General features: G+C 39.0%; 3 protein-coding genes across 3 annotated transcripts; all 3 read right to left on the minus strand.

Annotated features, from left to right (window-relative positions):
- Positions 1-5,646: 5,646 nt before the first annotated feature.
- LOC132551525 (uncharacterized) lies at positions 5,647-6,672 on the minus strand. Its single transcript, XM_060215677.1, has one exon. It carries the CDS (start codon positions 6,670-6,672, stop codon positions 5,647-5,649), a length of 1,026 nt encoding a protein of 341 aa, XP_060071660.1.
- Positions 6,673-9,768: 3,096 nt separating this feature from the next.
- Positions 9,769-18,233, minus strand: LOC132551517 (mucin-2-like). The gene is made up of 6 exons (XM_060215669.1): positions 18,176-18,233; positions 13,972-14,025; positions 13,334-13,669; positions 12,426-13,199; positions 10,729-10,807; positions 9,769-10,237 (listed from the first exon to the last, which is right to left on the minus strand). The coding sequence occupies exons 1-6, from the start codon at positions 18,231-18,233 to the stop codon at positions 9,817-9,819; spliced, it is 1,722 nt and encodes a 573-aa protein (XP_060071652.1). The 3' UTR covers positions 9,769-9,816.
- Positions 18,234-20,008: 1,775 nt separating this feature from the next.
- On the minus strand, positions 20,009-20,740 carry LOC132551526 (pol-RFamide neuropeptides-like). Its single transcript, XM_060215678.1, has one exon. The coding sequence runs from the start codon at positions 20,738-20,740 to the stop codon at positions 20,009-20,011; it is 732 nt and encodes a 243-aa protein (XP_060071661.1).
- Positions 20,741-23,908: the final 3,168 nt, after the last annotated feature.

Raw genomic sequence — 23,908 nt, forward strand, 5'->3', positions numbered from 1 at the left:
CTGATGTGACGGTCCGTCAGTGTTGTCAGTCAGTACAGGACAAACATGTCTTCTATCTCTGATGTGACGGTCCGTCAGTGTTGTCAGTAAGTACAGGACAAACATGTCTTCTGTCTCTGATGTGACGGTCCGTCAGTGTTGTCAGTCAGTACAGGACAAACATGTCTTCTATCTCTGATGTGACGGTCCGTCAGTGTTGTCAGTCAGTACAGGACAAACATGTCTTCTATCTCTGATGTGACGGTCCGTCAGTGTTGTCAGTAAGTACAGGACAAACATGTCTTCTATCTCTGATGTGACGGTCCGTCAGTGTTGTCAGTAAGTACAGGACAAACATGACTTCTGTCTCTGATGTGACAGTCCGTTAGAGTTGTCAGTCAGTACTGGACAAACATGACTTCCGTCTCTGATGTGACGGTCCGGCAGTGTTGTCAGTCAGTACAGGACAAACATGACTTCTGTCTCTGATGTGACGGTCCGTTAGAGTTGTCAGTCAGTACAGGACAAACAGTACAGGACAAACATGTCTTCTGTCTCTGATGTGACGGTCCGTCACTGTTGTCAGTCAGTACAGGACAAACATGTCTTCTGTCTCTGATGTGACGGTCCGTCACTGTTGTCAGTCAGTACAGGACAAACATGTCTTTTGTCTCTGATGTGACGGTCAGGCAGTGTTGTCAGTCAGTAAGTACAGGACAAACATGACTTCTGTCTCTGATGTGACGGTCCGTTAGTGTTGTCAGTCAGTACAGGACAAACATGTCTTCTGTCTCTGATGTGACGGTCCGTCAGTGTTGTCAGTCAGTACAGGACCAACATGTCTTCTGTCTCTGATGTGACGGTCCGTCACTGTTGTCAGTCAGTACAGGACCAACATGTCTTCTGTCTCTGATGTGACGGTCCGTCACTGTTGTCAGTCAGTACAGGACAAACATGTCTTCTGTCTCTGATGTGACGGTCCGTCACTGTTGTCAGTCAGTACAGGACCAACATGTCTTCTGTCTCTGATGTGACGGTCCGTCACTGTTGTCAGTCAGTACAGGACCAACATGTCTTCTGTCTCTGATGTGACGGTCCGTAGAGTTGTCCGTCAGTGTTGTCAGTAAGTACAGGACAAACATGACTTCTGTCTCTGATGTGACGGTCCGTTAGTGTTGTCACTCAGTACAGGACAAACATGTCTTTTGTCTCTGATGTGACGGTCAGGCAGTGTTGTCAGTCAGTAAGTACAGGACAAACATGTCTTCTATCTCTGATGTGACGGTCCGTCAGTGTTGTCAGTAAGTACAGGACAAACATGACTTCTGTCTCTGATGTGACGGTCCGTTAGAGTTGTCAGTCAGTAAGTACAGGACAAACATGTCTTCTGTCTCTGATGTGACGGTCTGTCAATGTTGTCAGTAAGAACAGAACAAACATGTCTTTTGTCTCTGATGTGACGGTCCGTCAGTGTTGTCAGCACAGTACAGGACTGGAAAAACATGTCTTCGTATTATTAATAAAAAGAGTGGCATCATCATCAATATCGCCATCATCATATGTACACACATACATACACATACAACTAACATCATCATGGCCAATTCTTACATCATCATCATCATCATCATCATCATCATCATCATCATCATCATCATCATCATCATCCTGGCCCATTCTTACATCTATCATCGTCATCACCATCATCATTACATCATCATCATCATCATCACCATCATCATCACCATCATCCTGGCCCATTCTTACATCTATCATCGTCATCACCATCATCATCATTACATTACATCATCATCATCATCATCATCATCATCATCATCATCATCATGGCCAATTCTTACATCATCATCATCATCATCATCATCATCATCATCATCATCATCATCATCATCCTGGCCAATTCTTACATCTATCATCGTCATCACCATCATCATTACATCATCATCATCATCATCATCATCATCATCATCATCATCATCATCATCATCACCATCATCATCATCATTACATCATCATCATCATCATCATCATCATCATCATCATCATCATCATCATCATGGCCAATTCTTACATCATCATCATCATCATCATCATCATCATCATCATCATCATCATCATCATCATCATCATCATCATCAACATTATTACATCATCATCATCATCATCATCATAATGGCCAATTCTTACATCATCATCATCACCATCATCATCATTACATCAAGCCTGTTTTTTGCCTTTTTCGACGGCGGCCACTGAAAATACGATTCCGTAATTTAGAGTTGTTTATGTTTGCTTCAAGTGTTCCCTATACGATGTTATTCAGCGACAGAGATTGAAAAGGATTGGACTGCGAATGTGAAAAACACTTTTTCTAAGAAGATATCGAATTCAATACCATGACAGACGGTCTTTCCTTAGTTTCTCCGTCGACCTATGAAGTGCATGAAGGTGACTCTAAAACGGGTGTCACAGTAGCAGAAGACAGCCAGGACAGTAGGTGGTAGCATACACAAACAGAACGTGTCGCCCATGTTCAGGTAACTGACGAGGAAATTAACTTCATCAAACGGTATTCCGATGTCAACTTGCGCATATGTAAGAGTGATGATAAGATTCGAAGTACAACCCACGAGTGCCAAACCACTGAAGGTAAACATACACAAGGATATTGCACGGATGATTTCCTTTTGTTGGTAAGTCGCCACGGCGTCTGATTGACTGACGCGTTTCAATATGTACAACCGAACTTTCAGGAGGATACCAACCGTTACCATGGTGACGATAGGGAAAACGTGAGTGACCAAAAACATACCAAGGTAAACGTTTCTCTGGTAGAACTCGACATTCATAACCACATCAGAGGGGAATGGTATGCAACACTCACGTTCGACTGTCTCGTCTAACCTGGAGAACCAGTCGACCTTTACAAAGCGAAGTAAATACATAGCCGGGATGTAAACACATATACCGGTCAGACAGGTGAAAAAGCAGAACCACACAGTTTTACAGGAAGTCATAAGCACCTCGACCTTTTTCGGAGCAAACATCATGATAAGTCCTTGTACAGCAAGACCAACTTTAAGCAAGCCAGTAATAATGTTGATGACGGATGGTGTATCAACATTGACTCGAGCGAAGATTTCGCACCATTTGAACTCCAGATAATCAGTGTATATTTCATTGTCACCTAAAAGCTTGATACTCAAGGGGATACGTACAACGAGACTAAGCGTCGTCATGACCGTGATACAGGATACAAGTTTCTGTACACCTATGTAATCTTTCTGGCGCCGAAACAGGATGATAATGAGAATGGTAAACATCAGCGAGAGAAAGGAAATCACAGGAAGTACAAACGCTATCCATTTCGCAGCGACTTCCGGTATGTTCCTATTCAATCGTAATAAAAAGAAATCGATGTCCATGGTTTGACTACCGGTCGCCAAATTGGTTAGTTTTGGACATAAAGTAGCTTTGAGACATGTATATATACTGTCTCTGTAAGCTCATATGACGTCACGTATTAGCTTGCTGCTGATTCGCTGGTTGCTAAATGCTTTCATGTTTCAGCTAAAATAATCATATAACTTCACACTTAGTCTTTCTGATATAACAGACGCTGGAGAATCATATTTATAGTCACGGACGTGTCATAGTCCTTACGTCATTTTCGTGTAACTTCTGTTTAGGAAGACTGTGCTAATGTTTAGAGATTGGAACCTGCACGGTAAAATGCTTGGTGACCAAACAGCAAACATATTGCATAAAATATTAGCTTAACATGGAATTTGATAACCATTTGATATGACCCCATTGGCGAACTAGTATTTTCTCAATTATAATTTTTTCCCCGTTGTGTTTTGGAAATTCTTCAAATGAAAATTCTCTGAAAATCAGTTAGGTGACTGTATCATTCGCCATCAGTTTCTGAACTGATAAAAATTAACAGAACACAAACACAGTTTTCGCTCCAATATTGAAGTGTTATGTCTGATTCCTATGTAATATATATATTTCTGTAACAAGGAAAGCGGGGTCCGCCATTATCACTGTGTAAGGGATGTTATAAAGGATAATAGTAAGTTCGTGATTTATTTCGGAAATATGACGTAGAGATGATACAAGGTTTAATACAGAAGAGTGCACAAAGATGTTTAAAAACGTATATAAAAGTAAAAAGTAACCACGAGAACAAACGTTTACAAAAAATGAACCATAAAAGTAGACACATGTCACATAAGTAACACATAGAAAACATAAACATATCTAGATATGAAAACACAAATAAATACAACATATACAGAGCTAAGTATAAATTTAACATCAATGTTAGAACAGGATGTACCGATGTGATATCAAAGGAGATGAGAGGTGTCCCGTAGATAACACAGGAGATGTGAGGTGTCCCGTAGATAACACAGGAGATGTGAGGTGTCCCGTAGATAACACAGGAGATGTGAGGTGTCCCGTAGATAACACAGGAGATGTGAGGTGTCCTGTAGATAACACAGGAGATGTGAGGTGTCCCGTAGATAACACAGGAGATGAGAGGTGTCTTGTAGATAACACAGTAGGTGTGAGGTGTCCTGTAGATAACACAGGAGATATCAGGTGTCTTGTAGATAACACAGGAGATTTGAGGTGTCCTGTAGATAACACAGGAGATGTGAGGTGTCTTATAGATTACACCTGGAACAGGCTACAAATACGATCCAAAATAAGCCTTAGTTTTCTATCAATAAAACAGGAAACATTTTGTTGATAAACCAATTTATTTCTTATTTAACCTGCATACATTTACCACAATATACTCGGTTTACACGGTTCATACAAGGATGTCATATATGTTAGCCAGTATACTATATACACAGTTTACACGGTTCATACAAGGATGTCATATATGTTAGCCAGTATACTATATACACAGTTTACACGGTTCATACAAAGATGTCATATATGTTAGCCAGTATACTATATACACAGTTTACACGGTTCATACAAAGATGTCATATATGTTAGCCAGTATATATATACACAGTTTACACGGTTCATACAAGGATGTCATATATGTTAGCCAGTATACTATATACACAGTTTACACGGTTCATACAAAGATGTCATATATGTTAGCCAGTATACTATATACACAGTTTACACGGTTCATACAAAGATGTCATATATGTTAGCCAGTATACTATATACACAGTTTACACGGTTCATACAAAGATGTCATATATGTTAGCCAGTATACTATATACACAGTTTACACGGTTCATACAAAGATGTCATATATGTTAGCCAGTATACTATATACACAGTTTACACGGTTCATACAAAGATGTCATATATGTTAGCCAGTATACTATATACACAGTTTACACGGTTCATACAAAGGTGTCATATATGTTAGCCAGTATACAATATACACAATCAGTGATATCTACCTTTACAGTCAACAATATATACCTTAACATTCAATAGTAGTTGCCTTTACGGCATGAAGTTGTATTACACAGCTGTGCAAATATCATGGCAGATTGTCCGAATATTACCATTGTTATGCACGGACGTCTAGATTATCCTTGCAGACTGTCCAATCTCGAGATCTGAAAAATGTTCACTGCAAAACATGTGAATACTAAAGTATTGTCAAGTATTTCGTCGTCGGAGGAGCTGCATAAACGTGGTTCTGATCCGGGTGTCACACAAGCAGAAGATGAAAAGAGTAATGACAGGAACAAACGCAGAACAGATCGTTTCAACTAATCCGAAGTAGCTAACAATATCCTGGGTTGTGTTGATGTCCACGCCGATGTCCACGAGACCGTAGGTTAGGGTGATCAGTAGGATTTGGATAGCTGTTGGCAAGTCCAGACCTGGGAAAACAAACATACACAAGGATATAGCGCGAATGTGTTCTTTCTGTTCCACGGCGTCGTCTGTCTGACTCGTCCGCTTCAACATGTACAGGCGGACAGTTAGAATAACGCCTACAGACAGCATGGTTGCAATAGGAAACGCATGTGCAACACACAGAATACCAAGGTAAGCATCCCTCTGATAAAACTCGATGTTTATTACGTGGTCGCCTGGGAAAGGTACACAACACTCTCGTTCGGTATCCGGCCGATATTTAGAAGTCCACGGAACAGGCAGAAATGTAATTAGGTACATGGCTGGTATATACACACAAACGCCCACAATACAGGTAAAAAAACAGAACCATATAGTTTTACGGGAGGTCATCAGCACTTTGGCTTTTTTCGGAGCGAACATCATGATAAGTCCTTGTACAGCAAGACCAACCTTGAGTAAGGCATTGATAATGTTTATGACTGTCGGGGTATCAACGTTTAGTCGGGTGAATACCTCGCACCATTTGTATTCCAGGTAATCAGTGTAGAGACCATCGTTTCCTAAAAGTATTATACTTAATGGGATACGGACAGCAAGACAAAGCGTTGTCAGGACCAAGATACAAGACACAATCCTCTGCAGTCCCGTGTAATTCTTTTGGCGCCGAAATATAATAACCATGACAATTGTGCTCATCAGAGAAATTAAAGACAGCACCGGAAGTACAAATGTCATCCATTTTGCGACCGGTTCCGGTATGCTCTTGTTCAATCGAACCAAGAACATGTCGATGTCAAGGCTACCGTCGGCGTTCGACATTTTCTGGTATTCGGAAAAGTGCCCGGTTCCTGTAAGGCACAGATACCTGTATCACTTTATATATACTTATCAGTTAGCATATCACGTGATCATTTCTCCAAATCTTTTGAATTAATTGGTTGTATACTAGATAAAACCCAGCAGGTAAAATATACAAATATATTTAATGGAAATCAGCTTTCATTTGCCGTTGGTCTTTGGCTGTCATCTCACCTTCGTGACCATCTTCTTTTTCACACGTTGCAAAGCTGGTATAAACCCATATTTATCAACAGATTAAGATATTTACCAAACAAATTTGCCTATGAGACCATATCCTTATTAAGATCAAGTTTCAACACCTGACAGGGTGTATCTCCACTTCCCAGCATCTGAACCACCAGGTGTCCCGGTCCCTGTGAACTAGGTGTTGGCTTCAATATAAGCTGTCGGGAACGGTAAGTATCAACTCGGAACAGTAAAACACATCACACTAAAACTTGGAATGACGTCACTGAATCATCTAATGTTTACTTACTGTTAACCCAAAATAGATATGCTAATTTGATTAACTGAGCAAAATGTCACCTTTGAACGTAGAAACTATCACGTTCCGGTCTATCATTTCAGAGTAGTTGCCTTCCGTACCTGTATGGGATTTTATTTTCGCTGAGGTTAGGTTAGGTTGCTTTGTGCCAGGAAGACAAAAAATAAACCTTGTATTCATAATTGATTCACTCAGATTTTTCATAAAAAAAATAATAGCAATAACATTTCATATATATAAATAACTTTCTTACACAGGAAGTAGTAAAAGGTGGCGATACTTTTGCGAATAGACGCGTCTCCCATGTATAGACAGGTAAGTAAGGTTTTGATACCCTAGATGTCTATTTGAAAACCTATGTATTCTGATATTTTACATGTCTTATTTCGCTATATCTTGTGCCTTATCAATATTTAGATATTCTGATATCGTTGCTTGGTTGATGTTGAAGTATCTTGATAATCTGGTTAATATGACATCTGAATATTCCTATGCATTATTCTGATATTCTAGCTAAATTATAAACAGTGGTGTCCTGCCTAATTTGAAATGTGAGTATATCTAACCAGTCTGACATTTTAAGGTATCACTATAGGTATGTCCTTACAGATGGATTGATATTTACAAGATATGGATTGAACAAATGATTTACAATTTTTATTTTTAGGTTTTGCTTGTTTGTTTGTTTTTTTTTTATGTTTTTATTGTTATTGTTCACTTCTATATGCATAAACTAAACTTAATTTGATGACAAATCAGAGCATGTTGTGTAGTCATAGTAACCATGCTAGGCCAACCACACCTCTTAAATGTGTTTGGGAATGAATGTAGTGTGATTGTTTTGAAACAGACATTTCTGTTATATTTGCCTAATTACATAGCTTTTTTCCAACATTTTACAACATATGAGGCAGATTGTGGGAGCAGTTTCTCTGTGGTTGGCTAGCTGAACACTGGGTGCACCACTTACGTGGCTGTGAGTAGTATTAAGATAATGTCTAGAAATGTAAGGGGACTGAACTCGGACAGGAATAAGAGAAGAAATGTGGGACAAAACAGAAACATTTGATAATCATATGTTTGAAAGAAACACATTGTTTAGGCAATATAGAAAAGAATGTGGGAAAGGGAATGAAGATATCAATATATTTTTGGTAAAAAAAAATAATTTAAAAAAAAGATATATATTTTTAGTAATCAGACTTCAAGATCAGCAGGGGTAGCTATATTTCTGAGAAATACATCCGAGTATGTAATACATGGCAGCAGTATAGATAACAACTGAAGGATGATTGTACTTGATAAAACAATTACAGATTATCATTAGCAGATATATATGGGCCAAATCAAGATTCTCCAATATTCTGTGAAAACTTCCTGTCCATCTTACAAGTCTTCAACAATAGTTCCTTGATATTGTGTGCTGATTGGAACACGGTCCAGGAAGTCGACACTCATAATATCTGGATGAATGAATAATTTGTATTTGCATTTAGATGCTGCTCACTGCAAAGTCAATTAATATATTTAAATACTATTTTTTAAGAATGAAAGCATGAATGAGTTGAAGAATGAATATATAAATTACGAATTGAATAAATGAATTACAGAATGAATGACATACTAATAACAGAGAAATCTGATGGATGAATGGATGGATGGATGGATGAATGAATGAATGGATGGATGGATGGATGGACGGACAGTCCCATTGTCTCATTTCCTATCATGCTTCGGTTGTTTTTATAAGAGACTACCATTTATATGGAACATTCATACCTATAAGAGACAGCACGCCTACAGATTGCTGGTGACGGATTCAACCGGTATGAGAACGTGACCACGTGTTACTGAGAGGACATAAACACCTATATTTTGTCAAAAACCCGAGCTGACATGTGACAGCTTACATGTATCGTCCTTCGTCCAATTACCTAATCGCCTACTAAATCCACCTGTCACGTTAGAACGTGTTTTCACAAATTTCCCATATAAAATCGGTTTCATTTTGTCGGTACTTGTCCTACTGTACACATCCTCATACAATAGGAATGTTATTACACCTGACCAGCCAGGAAACACTACATATCAACCAACATTGGTTCTTTACGTCACTATCGCTAAAGGAAGTAAAAAGCCGCCATCTCTCTCTCTCTCTCTCTCTCTCTCTCTCTCTCTCTCTCTCTCACTGTGTGTGTGTGTGTGTGTGTGTGTGTGTGTGTGTGTGTGTGTGTGTCAGGCTCTTGAAATCCAATTAAATCAATTATAAGAAATAAAATCAGATTTGTTAGCCTGTATATATCTCTTTGCCTAATCCGTCGAATTTATCTTTGCTTTCAGTATGTCAATATGTTCACTTAATATTGATAATGCGACGAAATATATTTAGAAGCTGTAACCGTTAGGAACACTATATCGTCACTTGAACTATATACCATCCTAAGGCCATCCAAAAACTCGCTATACACTGAATCTCTCCTACTAATTGAAAGGCTATTAGTCTTACTGGATACTTTTAACTCAACTATACTCGATGTACTCATTGTATACATAATATATCACTGACTGTATTCGGTTTACTATATATACATTTTATTATTTTAACATTATCTCAAACATTAAATCTGTACATAGGTCATTTTGTTTCCTCGCTGTTTGTTTACAACTGCATAACAAGGAGCTTCCTGGCCGGATGTTGTGGTATCTGCTTCGTTAGATTGAAGACTACTTCCGGTTGAACGTTTGTCGCCGAGCACAGCCGATGCGCTGCTTTCTGAAAAACTGATATCTGAATTTGTTGTGTTGTCAAACAGAGGGTTATCACATGTATTGGTGTGATAAGGTACAGAGTCCAATCGGGTGTTTTCAGCCGAGTACGACTGGTCCTCCAAGCTAGACTGGTCGTAAGTAATAATCTCCTTCATATCCTCCTTGTCGCTGTTGTGACTGGCATGGGTGAACGGTAACTTTGGTGGTGTAAAACGATTGTATTCTGGGTTAGAGAAGGATTTAGGTGACAAGGAAGTGGATCTCCTATTACTGAAATGGAAGAAAAGTTTGGTACAAATATATTGGTTACGAAACTCCCTCCTCCACCTTAGAAAGAGTACATTTCACCACAGAGATACATCTGGAAAATTAAATTGTTATCGGTGGGGAAAACTGGACAACCCTGCTTCCTAGTCAAATATATATTAGTATATAAGAATGATACAGCTAGAGTTAACATTAAAACATTCATCCTTAATTAGTAAATACGCACGCCTTCATTTGTTCTATATAAAACAAAAAGAACACAGAAAAAACTTTCAGTGACTGTTTTAGGACTGGTGCTCAATTGATATTATTATTATTTTTTTTTCAAATTAATTGTAAAAATAAGTTGAAATTCATTCACTATCTTCTACTATGTCGTTTGAGAAATACTTGCTTTAAAGGATATGGTAACGTGTGTAATCTGGAGAAGAGTCCTAATACTTAACATCGACGACTCATAGTTCTAAAGAAGAAGTGATGACTTCTGATCTTACCTCCGACAATGTACTACGATGACAAGCACCAGAACAAAGAGTACGAATGCCCCTACTATCGTCGGGATGATGATGTTTACTGAAAAGGATATATCTCATATATTACAATGTCGATAATAATTATATAGGACATAAAATACATGACGATTGTATAAAAAAGAAGATGTTCACACACAGACAGGTCATCTTTCCTTTGATGTTTCCGGAGACATAACTATGGTAACCTATAAACAAAAGAAGATGCTTACAAACAGTTCTTATAAGTTCTTTGTTAAAAAAAGCAAAAATGGGTGAACATTTAAATTGCTGGATGTTGAAAAAGTAAACACTTAAACATAATTTTGGAAATTATGTCAATAAAACACAGATTATCTAGTTCTGAGGAAAATAACCGACGCGAGATACGCTGCACACAATGTAAAGTGACGCCACAAAAGTATTGCAACAAACATGACCGATTTTCTGCAAAAAATAGATTGGTACATTTCATTTGCGATTTTTGGACAGAAACAATTTGACCTTCGGCATGAAACTCGTCAAGAACAAATTTAAGGGGGTATATTTTTACTTGACACCGGAATTTTGTGACGTCATGTTGTATTTACATTAGACGCGGAAGTAGCAGACGATGGCTGGAAGTGCCAATGAACGAGTCGGACGAATTTTAAAGAAAATTGAAACAACGGAGATGTAGAAATTCGCCATCGAAGTGGTAGACCAAAACTTTTGAGTGACCGTGGTTTTCGCAGATTATATCGGCATGTTAGAAAAAAGGTGAGACGGACTTTCAGATATTACAAACACTTTAAATTCCTCGTCCTGTCTATACAAGAACTGTTCATAGCATTTTACACCGGGAAGGTATAAAAAAAACCCCGCCGAATTCGAAAGTCCATCACAATTTCAGAGGTCAACCGTCAAAGACGAGTTCAGCGGTGTAGAGGAAAACTAGCGTGGACTGAGCACAGGTGGCAAAAAGTTCTGTTTACGGACGAAACACAAGTTGTTATTAGTAAGAAAAATATTTTACATGTATGGAGAAAATCAACAGAAACGTGGAACCCGGAGTGTTTAAATATATTGAAAGCGCCCCACTGGATGAGTGTAATGTTTTGGGGATGTATTTCATATAATGGTGTTGGTACTTTGGTTGATGGAAATATAAATTCACAAATGTATATAGATTTACTGGACGAAAACTTGTGGCCTGTTGTTGCAAAAGAATTTGGCAATGATGATTGGATTGATCAGGATGATAATGCGACCCCTCATCGTTCTAGTGTGACCAATGCCTGGAAAACAGCAAATTGTATACCAAGTATGGATTGGCCTTCAAATCCCCAGATATAAACATTACTGAAAATGTGTAGAGATGTATAAAATTAAACCGAATAAAAAAAAATCGGATGACATTGCAAACAGGGATCAACTTATCACAGCAGTGAAAGATATCTGGCGACGTCTACCTCAGGTCTACATAACATGTTTATATGCATCAATTCCCAGATGGATTCGCAGTGTCATCACCCAGAAAGGTTATATAACAAAATATTAAAAGTTTGGTAAGTATTATACATTTTTGATATGAAAAATATTGTTTGAAATTTCAACTTTGTTTTGCAATTGTGAATGACGTTGGCCATGTTTGTTGCGATACTTTTGTCACGTCACTGTACAACTGTCGGTTCGAAACTTACGGGTGTCGTGGCTGGTATCAATCCCTTCCTCGTTGTTTCCATCTGACTTCGTACCGGAAGTAGAAAAAGGCGACGAGGCAGGCACTGTATTATTTAAAGGCTGTGGTGTGGTAGACGTTTGTGTGTTAGATTGAGTTGTTGTAGGTATAGGCGTGGTAGATTGAGTTGTTGTAGGTTTAGTTGTGGTAGATTGAGTTGTGGGTTTAGGCGTGGTAGATTGAGTTGTAGGTTTAGGCGTGGTAGATTGAGTTGTAGGTTTAGGCGTGGTAGATTGAGTTGTAGGTTTAGGCGTGGTAGATTGAGTTGTAGGTTTAGGCGTGGTAGATTGAGTTGTAGGTTTAGGCGTGGTAGATTGAGTTGTAGGTTTAGGCGTGGTAGATTGAGTTGTTGTAAGTGGTGGCGTAGTAGATTGAGTTGTTGTAGGTGGTGGCGTAGTAGATTGAGTTGTTGTAGGTGGTGGTGTGGTAGATTGAGTTGTTGCAGGTGCAGGTGTGGTTGATTGAGTTGTGGGTTTAGGTGTGGTAGATTGAGTTGTTGTAGGTGCAGGCGTGGTAGATTGAGTTGTTGTAGGTGCAGGTGTGGTTGATTGAGTTGTTGTAGGTTTAGGCATGGTAGATTGAGTTGTTGCAGGTTTAGTCGTGGTAGATTGAGTTGTAGGTGCAGGTGTGGTTGATTGAGTTGTAGGTGCAGGTGTGGTAGATTGAGTTGTTGTAGGTGGTGGCGTGGCTGCTATATCATTTGAACATGTAGCGTTGATTGTCGATGATAAATTGTCTGAAACAAGAAAGCAAATCTGGAAAATATGATATGGAAATACAAGGATCAGCTTATTCACCACCAAAATACACAAACAAAAATTGTCCTTAGATGATGAAGATTTCCAGGTATATAACAATTTCTCAACTTACCTAGTGTTAATGATAAACAATATCTCGATTCACTCTGTTGCTGCCTGTTCAGGATGACCGTGATGACGTCACCGTCTTGTACAGTTAAACTGCCGGTTACATAATTACACTGACCGACGATCTTCTCTCCTGTTCCCCTCTGAATTTCTAGAGATGATTTACAGCCAGAATTCGGGCCAAGATCTCGGAAACTTGAGAGTGACAAAGATGTTGTTCCCGAGGGAGAAATTATTAAAGCGGTGCAACTGCACGTGCTCAGACCGACATCGTTGGTGTCATACATATCTATAAGGACACTTCGTCCAAGACTCATTCCTCCAGCGCATATTTTGCTCGCTGAAACCCGAGATGTCTTCAATTGAGTAAAATAAATTAATGACAAACATACATAGCCTGTTATCATACAGTTACACCAACACGAGACATGACATCTGAACATTATCAAAGATGTCAGCTTTAGTTTAAAAAAATAGCAGAATCAGATAGTTCATGCTGATGAGCCGTAGATTAATAAATATCCACCTAGTCTACTTGCTTTGAGAACGAGGCTTTGTTGTGTTGTGGACGCTCAAAAATCGTATGCATAGTAAAAGCAGTCAATGTTAAGCATTAATAGAAAAAAGAAGACAATTACTTACAAGGGTAACCCTCAATATCTCCAAGCAGCTTACAGTCATTTACAAAGGCTCCAGCTGAATATAAAACAGAGACAAGTGGTTAATACAGAGATTGATTAACCGGATACTAATGTAGTGACCAGGACCCGGATGATAATGTAGTGATCAGAGCCCGGATAATAATGTAGTGACAAGGGTCCGGATAATAATGTAGTGACTAGGGAACGGATGATAATGTAGTGACCAGGGCTCGGATAATAATGTAGTGACCAGGGAACGGATAATAATGTAGTGACCAGGGAACGGATAATAATGTAGTGACCAGGGCTCGGATAATAATGTAGTGACAAGGGCCCGGATAATAATGTAGTGACTAGGGAACGGATAATAATGTAGGGACCAGGGCCCGGATTATAATGTAGTGACTAGGGTCGGGATAATAATGTAGTGACCAGGGAACGGATAATAATGTAGTGACAAGGGCCCGGATAATGATGTAGTGACCAGGGAACGGATAATAATGTAGTGACCAAGGCTCGGATAATAATATAGTGACCAAGGCTCGAATAATGATGTAGTGACCCAGGCCCGGATAATAATGTAGTGACCAGGGAACGGATGATAATGTAGTGACGAAGGCCCGGATAATAATGTAGTGACCAGGGCCCGGATAATAATGTAGTGACCAAGGCCTGGATAATAATGTAGTGATAAGGGCCTGGATAATAATGTAGTGACCAGAGCCTGGATAATAATGTATTGATCAGGGCCCAGATAATAAAGTAATGACTAGGGCCCAGATTATAATGTAGTGACCATGGTGTTTGTTTTTATTCTACTAAATTCGGTTCCAAATTTTGACACCGAAATGCAATATTTAGTTATATTCGTCCTATTTATCGATTTAATTGTCCGTACAGGTTGACATTTCCACCTGATATCACTGAAACTCAGTAACTATGCATGTACGCTTGTATTTGTAATTAATCAGCTGTGGTCAGATATGACTGAAGTTTTATTAACATCCTCGTCTCTTTTATTTAGTTTTTATTTACAGTTTGAATCATACTGTCACCGGCAAGGAGACAACACCGCGTGTGTTTTGAGGGATCATAAATGTAAATAAGAAACAGGATAGGCCCAAAGACGGAACCCTGGAGAAATCAGATGTAACTGAAACTGTAGTAAAGGTTTGGTCGTTTAGTATTACATACTGTGTTAACTTCGACAAAAAAGTTTAAAGTCTTGCTCTTCACGAAAAGGAGTTTTTAATTTGACACAGAGACGAGTGAATATTCTGAAGAAAAGACTATATGTATTATGACTTGTAAAATTATTTTGTCACCACTAACAATATATATTCCTCTTAGGGCGCTCATTCTTTGCCCTACTAAAAGTACACCATTTTTAGAATTATAAAACCTCGCTGTATCGCACGTAAAATGATAAGATAAATGAAGTTTGCCCTAAAAGAATTATTTCATGATAGGACCGCGCGCGCACACGCATACTCACGAAAATTCCATTGCATGTTCCCATCCCAACCCTTTTCTCAAGTTTATCTTCCATTCCTGTGGAACTTAGGAGTCAGATATATCCAAGAGAAAGATTTTTATTCCTAGTTTAAATATTCTAGAGATTGGGGCCAATCTAAGTAACTAGGTCAGTGACTTGTTTGTTAGTCGTATTTGTGATTAAGTATTTTTATTGTGGACCTAAACAAATAAAACAGGTGTACGGTTGGAATAGACTTTCCCGTGACTACAATACGCTAAAATTATCTACATGTACTTAACATTTTGCTTTCCTGTGTAAGAAATTGCACATACCTATTACCTGTTAGCGAGGACGATTAGACAAAACTACCTGCTACATAAACGTACAACATTATACGTCCCACCTTCCGGTGTAAGAAATCAAATAGCGGGACCATTAGTCTATCAAAGCTGTACGTCCTTCCCATAAAGGAAGGTTAATTTGGTAATAAACCCCAGAACAAAATGGTAGTTTAAGAGGTCAGAGTTTACTCTCAAGTTCATGACCTCTATCCATACAAACCATGGGCAATACGACATTAACGTTTGAAGGCTTTGTGGAGTTTAGTTTGGCGTGGTTGTAGAGGCTGATTATCTACTCCAGTTTCTAAAGTCGGGAGTGACGTGGTTACAATAAATGATTCCGCGACGAAATATAGTTCCATATGTACATTATATTTACATATATTAAATTCCGTCTTATTTCATTAACAGTTAAAATTTGAGAGTAATAACTGATCGTTTTCTTCTGGAACCATTTTTTTAAATCATGACGTGTACACACTTTAGAATCTTAGAAACATTTTGCTGGGAATAAAAACATTTTGCATATCACACAGAAAATAAACAAAAATAAAGATATATTTCAATAACACGAAACAAACAAAAAGTCTTTGTCTTCCTATGTCAAACTTGACCACGCCCATTGTCTTCTTTTGTTAACCCTGACCACGCCCATTGTCTTCCTATGTTTACTATGACCACGCCCATTGTCTTTGAGTTGAGAATTTCATCGCTGTGGGAAAGACTGTGGGTTGAAGTACCCCTGGGTCTTGACACTCTAAAAGCCCTTAAATGTTAGGGCTCCGAAGGAAAGATTACCGATTGAGTCGGTTGTATCGATCACATGACTGGATATATAGGGTACAGAATCTAGCTTCATTAAAACCCATTAAAACAATCAATGTTTTAATTTAATTACGAACCATCCATCTATTGGGCACACATTACTACGTCTATAGCGCACTAGGTAATAATATTGATCAGCATGTTCAGCTGTTTATCTTATTCAACACAACAATACAACCGATGTATTAGTCATCCATGCTCGAATTTTCCTTGCAATTAAGAGGGATGTGATGAAAATCCAACTTAAGGTGACTTCAGGCTATTTACAAATGTTACACGGAGAACGTAATCAATGTAAACACCTAGATCATATAATTACGGGTATACATGCCTTATAAGGAAGGAATTAAACATAATTATCATGAATAGTCAATTTTGACTTCCCAGGTTTTTTTTATACCTAGTAGTAATATAATCAGACGTACTAATGAAAACAGTAAGCAAATGTAAAAAAAAAACCCGAAACAAATCGACCTTTCACCTCATGTTAATATACAAAGTATCGAGTATTTTGGTTAACGGAAAGCACATCGTATTTCATCATACAACAGTACCCATAAACTACAAGTCTTCTAATGAGAATCATGACTTAATACGATAAAGAATTGGGTTGAATTCATATACATCTCATCACAAATGTTATCTTGTGTATAGCAGTGTACGCATATTTTCGGGTTTGATCGTGTTTTATGGTATGCATTACCAGATCAGTACGAAAAAGTTACAAGCTTTCGGGTTACATCGTGTTTGAACAATTCCGGGTTACATCGTGTTTTATCGTATACATTACCAGAGAAGTATGGACAATTTACAAGCTTTCGTGTTACATAGTGTTTTATAGCATACATTACCAGCACAGTATGAACAATTCTGGGTTACATTGTGTTTTATCGATGTATTACCAGCACAGTATCAAAAATCCCGCGTTACATCGTGTTAACCTCTGTGTTACCTTTCAGTTTTAATGACTCGGAAAGTAAATGTTAAACAATTTCATACGTCACGGACGGACGATTCCAAGCGGAATGCGTGGAAGTTACCTAATACCTACAACAGTTCTGTGCGGTCAGGTTATGTTACGGACAAATATGGAGGTCATTTTACACAACGCCAGCAAGTGTGTCAACATCCGGGTACCCTCCATTACCACAACTGTATAAAAACAGTTACAACATCATGACCACGTTCTACACTTACAAAAATTTAATTTACAGAAAATGTAAAAGTTCGATTAAATTCAAGTGACATATATAAATACATTTATCAAAAAGGAAGTGTTTAGTTCACATCTTTATTGGCATGTTACAAAACGTACACACGTATATATATCCTGAGGTAGTTTGTTTGCTATAGATCTGTGTTCGAATGAGACAAGAAAGTCAGTTCAACAGTTTGTTCAACATGACATATAAAACCTGTCCGTAGTATGTTTTATTTTGAAATGAATTTAAGGTTTGAACACCAAGATACACTCTTCAAGTCTTAAGGGGGAAGATGACCAACCAGAACACTGTAAACAATACATTAATTATTTATCTGATGGATATTACGATAAAACTTACCTCGATATGTGATTGTCAGTAATATTTTCATCAATTTCAGAAAACTTCGTGGCTCCATTCTCGTAGACGGCGCAATTGAATAGCCTTCCGGGTTTAAATTTCTACGGATGGGCGGGCCAGCCTTGTAACAACGTTACAGCCGGTCACATGACCTGTTCAGGCATTCACAAACATTCCTTATAAATTTTGTTACGATATTCGTGTGGAAGGTGATATCCTGGTACCCGGGAAGAGAACTGTACTACGGTTGGAATACCTTCCTGTATTGTCTCCCCGTCAGTCTCATTCGATATAAAACAACATTTCTGTGCATCATACACCATTTTGAGCAAGATAACTTTCTACAAAGATATCACCATATTTATAGGTACAGAATACCCTAGGGTAATCGACCCTAGAGTAATCGATGTTTAATGTAATACCACTGTATATCGAACCCCAGTGAAGGAACGGTGGTCGCGAACGATGTGTAAAATATATGTTTCTTTTTCATAGACAGTTTTACAATGTTGATAGCGCTATACAACACAACCTATCGGCCATATAACTGCGAGTGTCCCAAGGGTCAGCTGGTTACGGAGGTCGCATTGACTACGGGGCATTTTGTCGCTATTTAGAGGTAAACAAAATGTAAGAGGGAAGTCTTTATCCTCATCATATTCAGTATCATTTGGTTTTCATCATCAGGTATTTAAAGCGTGGTCTAAGACATTTAAAAAGTCTGTCATATGTGTGACTTTGTACCAATGTTTGATATAAGGGAATTGTTTTTGTTGAATTTGTTCTGCTATCCATCACTACATTCACCGTCTGCTGGTTCTACTATCTGTCTCTACCTTCTGCTGGTTCTACTATCTGTCTCTACCTTCTGCTGGTTCTACTATCTGTCTCTACCTTCTGCTGGTTCTACTATCTGTCTCTACCTTCTGCTGGTTCTACTATCTGTCTCTACCTTCTGCTGGTTCTACTATATGTCTCTACCTTCTACTGGTTCTACTATCTGTCTCTACCTTCTGCTGGTTCTACTATCCATCTCTACCTTCTACTGGTTTTACTATCTGTCTCTACCTTCTACTGGTTCTACTATCTGTCTCTACCTTCTGCTGGTTCTACTATCCATCTCTGCCTTCTGCTGGTTTTACTATCTGTCTCTGCCTTCTACTGGTTCTACTATCTGTCTCTACCTTCTGCTGGTTCTACTATCCATCTCTACCTTCTACTGGTTTTACTATCTGTCTCTGCCTTCTACTGGTTATACTATCTGTCTCTGCCTTCTACTGGTTCTGCTATCTGTCTCTACTTTCTGCTGGTTCTACTATACATCTCTGCCTTCTGCTGGTTCTATTATTCGTCTCTACCTTCTGCTGGTTCTACTATTCGTCACTGAATTTAGCTCTGCTGCTTCTTCAATCTGTCTCATTACCTTCACTTTTTTTCTGATTCTACTATTTGTCTCTACCTTCTGCTGGTTTCACTATCCGTCTGAATCATTATAGCCTACTGGTTCTACTACATGTCTGTATTATCAGAGTCTGGTTCTAGTGTCTGTATTATCGGTGTCTGGTTCTACTGTCGGTATTATCAGAGTCTGGTTCTAGTGTCTGTCTGTATTATCAGTGTCTGGTTCTACTGTCTGTATTATCAGAGTCTGGTTCTAGTGTCTGTCTGTATTATCAGTGTCTGGTTCTACTGTCTGTTTGTATTATCAGAGTCTGGTTCTACTATCTGTCTGTATTATCAGAGTCTGTTTCTGCTATCTGTCTGTACTATCAGAGTCTGGTTCTACTGTCTCTCTGTACTATCAGAGTCTGGTTCTACTGTCTCTCTGTATCATCAGAATCCGAATTCCACTCTCGGTAACTCGTTGGTAGACAAACGTCCGAATTCCACCTTCGCTAACTCGTTGGTAGACAAACGTCCGAATTCCACCTTCGCTAACTCGTTGGTAGACGAACGTCCGAATTCCACTCTCGGTAACTCGTTGGTAGACAAACATCCGAATTCCACTCTCGGTAACTCGTTGGTGGACAAACGTCCAAAGTCCACTATCGGTGACTCGTTGGTAGACAAACGTCCGAATTCCGCTCTCGGCGACTCGTTGGTAGACAAACGTCCGAATTCCACTCTCGGTAACTCGTTGGTGGACAAACGTCCAAATTCCGCTCTCGGTGACTCGTTGGTAGACAAACGTCCGAATTCCACTCTCGGTAACTCGTTGGTGGACAAACGTCCGAATTCCGCTCTCGGTGACTCGTTGGTGGACAAACGTCCAAATTCCACTCTCGGTGACTCGTTGGTAGACAAACGTCCGAATTCCGCTCTCGGTGACTCGTTGGTAGACAAACGTCCGAATTCCACTCTCGGTAACTCGTTAGTAGACAAACGTCCGAATTCCACTCTCGGTAACTCGTTGGTAGGCAAACGTCCGAATTCCACTCTAGGTAACTCTTTGGTGGACAACATCGAAAACACACCTGGGGTAGCTCGTTGGTAAATATTGTCGTATTTGCTGAGATTTGTCGCATTGTCGCCTCCCCAAAACGAGATGTGTGAAGCGTACAACATTTTTCGTTTAAGAAAAGGTTACATCGTGGTAAGAAAGGTCTAATTAGCTCAAAAAGAAATAATATAAATATTGGCAAAGCCATTCGGAGCGGGCTGTATATCATTACTGATGTATTTTATTGCGATAAACAAACATGACAAAATATTTAGCGACAGTTTTAATTCAACGTTAAGTTTAAGGAATTCTTCCTTCCTTGAATATTGCATTTATTGTGTTCCTAACAATTCCTAATGTTTCTGCTTTTCCTAGTCCGTCCTTTCAGATAATCTCTGTAGCTGAGTAAGATACTGACCCCTTTGTCTCGTTCAGCCAGACTCTTGTTGTCTGCACACGAAATGAAGCATCATGATGATCGAGACTATTTGTTGCCATGTCCGCCATATTGCTATTCGCCATTGGCGCAAAAGCATTACTAGGAATCCTCTTCCTTGTCAAAATGTTTAGGGTTTGCTTCGCATGCGGTGATAAGAAGCGATGACATATTGTTTCATATTTAACAGAAGAAACGTTTGAATATTGTTAATTCATAGGAAATAAAAAATCCCATAAAAGCTTCTGTTTACGCTGACAAATGGAACAATTAGAAATAACAAATAGAAATTAACTTGTTGTAAAATTAACACACATATATATGAATGTGTGTCTTTCTTTTAAACAGCCGGGTGAAATGAAAATGCCGTGTTTTTAGTTATTTTGTCGTCTTTTTTTTTTGTTCTTCTTTGTCTGCCTTCATGGTGTAAGATTATATGTGCATGACTTACTTACATATGGAAACTTTATTATTTCAACTTATAAAAATCACACTTGTTGTAAGCGTGAGAGGGGTTTAACTTTGGGAGGAAACCAGTATCCCTTCGGGGAATCGAACCCCGAACGACTAGGTGAAAGACAAGTGTGCTACAACTGTGCCACCAAATCACCGCCTGATTATGGTGATACATTGTTTTCTAGAAGAAGATGTGTTGTTGCTGCTGCTGATGATGATGATGATATATTGTACATTCGTATGTGCCGATGTTTTGTTCAAACCTTGGGAAATATACAACAACTTTTAAAAACACGCTTCAGTGCTGACATGGTCAGACGGTTCAAAATGTGCATCTTGCTGACCAACTTGCGCTGGTTTTTAGGCATTCCATATTAATATTGTGTTGGTTTTATTTGATGTCAAAATATAAAATAAATACATTCCTTTGTGTACATCAACTTTATCTTTGCCTACATCAAATAATCCAGATACAAAGGTAAATATGATGATTCTAATCCTGATAAAAAAATATCTCGCATCTAACACAGAAACATTAATACGTGGAATGGACCTCGGACCGGAGGTTTACCGTATCTTATGATACGAGTACCAGAGATTTACCGTATCTTAAGATACGAGTACCGGAGATTTACCGTATCTTATGATACGAGTACCGGAGATATACCGTATCTTATGATACGAGTACCGGAGATTTACCGTATCTTATGATACGAGTACCGGAGATAAACTATATGATACGCGCACCGGAGATATACCATATCTGATGATACAAGTACAGAGATTTACCGTATCTTATGATACGAGTACAAGATATTTACCGTATCTTATGATACGAGTACAAGATATTTACTGTATCTTATGATACGAGTACCGGAGATAAAGATACCGGTGTCAGGGCTATCATGGATACTCGGACCGGAGATTAAGATACCGGTGTCAGGGCTATCATGGATACTCGGACCGGAGATTAAGATACCGGTGTCAGGGCCATCATTGATACTCGGACCGGAGATAAAGATACCGGTGTCAGGGCTATCATGGATACTCGGACCGGAGATTAAGATACCGGTGTCAGGGCTATCATGGATACTCGGACCGGAGATTAAGATACCGGTGTCACGGCCATCATTGATACTCGGACCGGAGATAAAGATACCGCTGTCAGGGCAATCATTGATACTCGGACCGGAGATAAAGATACTGCTGTCAGGGCAATCATTGATACTCGGAGCGGAGATTAAGATATCGGTGTCAGGGATATAATTGATACTCGGACCGGAGATAACGATACCGGTGTCAGGGCAATCATTGATACTCGGACCGGAGATAAAGATACCGGTGTCAGGGCAATCATTGATACTCGGACCGGAGATAACGATACCGGTGTCATGGATATCATGTATACTCGGACCGGAGATAACGATACCGGTGTCAGGGCTATCATGGTTACTCGGACTGGAGATTAAGATACCGGTATCAGGGCAATCATGGATACTCGGACCGGAGATAAAGATACTGCTGTCAGGGCTATCATTGATACTCGGACCGGAGATAAATATACCGGTGTCAGGGCCATCATTGATACTCGGAGCGGAGATTAAGATATCGGTGTCAGGGATATAATTGATACTCGGACCGGAGATAACGATACCGGTGTCAGGGCTATCATTGATACTCGGACCGCAGATAAAGATACCGGTGTCAGGGCAATCATTGATACTCGGACCGGAGATTAAGATACCGGTGTCATGGATATCATGTATACTCGGACCGGAGATAACGATACCGGTGTCAGGGCTATCATGGATAGTCGGACCGGAGATAAAGATACCGGTGTCGGGGCCATCATTGATACTCGGACCGGAGATTAAGATACCGGTGTCAGGGCTATCATGGATACTCGGACCGGAAATAAAGATACTGCTGTCAGGGCAATCATTGATACTCGGACCGGAGATAGAGATACCAGTGTCAGGGCTATCGCTGATTAGCGGATCGGAGATTTACACAGATCATATGATATAGACTAAAACTAAGATGCCTTGGCTATCATTGGAATAATACAAACATTTCTAAATGCTCAATATCTTTCACCTTTCAGGTATCTCTTTAGGGATGTTTATGAGTTTCTGGGCACATGATACATATATACAGGTATAAGCATTGCTCTCACACATCTGAACATACTCTAATAACTGTGGGGGAGTTCACCATATAGAATGAAATCACTGAAATGTTAATTGTATCAACTCAATATTTCATTTTCTAAACTTTCTAATTTAATTTGATCTTTACAATTCCAAATTTAACATAAGATATCTGTGTTGCTTTTTAAGTTGATGGTGTTTATGTCCACGCATTGATATTGGTTGATGAATAATTTTCTTTTTTAAAAATG

This window comes from Ylistrum balloti, unplaced genomic scaffold (genome assembly GCF_031769215.1).
Source record: "Ylistrum balloti isolate Yb309-2 unplaced genomic scaffold, AGI_CSIRO_Ybal_v1 Utg370204, whole genome shotgun sequence".
Classification (NCBI taxonomy): domain Eukaryota; kingdom Metazoa; phylum Mollusca; class Bivalvia; order Pectinida; family Pectinidae; genus Ylistrum; species Ylistrum balloti.

Bases quoted from the DNA above. Each gene is read 5' to 3' on its own strand.
- LOC132551517 (XM_060215669.1), bottom strand. From the start codon at position 18,233: ATGGAGCCACGAAGTTTTCTGAAATTGATGAAAATATTACTGACAATC. The intron at 13,670-13,971 runs GTAAGTAATTGT...CTCGGGTTTCAG, and splicing joins AGATATTGAGGGTTACCCTT to CGAGCAAAATATGCGCTGGA. The intron at 10,808-12,425 runs GTAAGTTTCGAA...TATCCTTTTCAG, and splicing joins TGATACCAGCCACGACACCC to TAAACATCATCATCCCGACG.
- LOC132551526 (XM_060215678.1), bottom strand. From the start codon at position 20,740: ATGTTGTACGCTTCACACATCTCGTTTTGGGGAGGCGACAATGCGACA.
- LOC132551525 (XM_060215677.1), bottom strand. From the start codon at position 6,672: ATGTCGAACGCCGACGGTAGCCTTGACATCGACATGTTCTTGGTTCGA.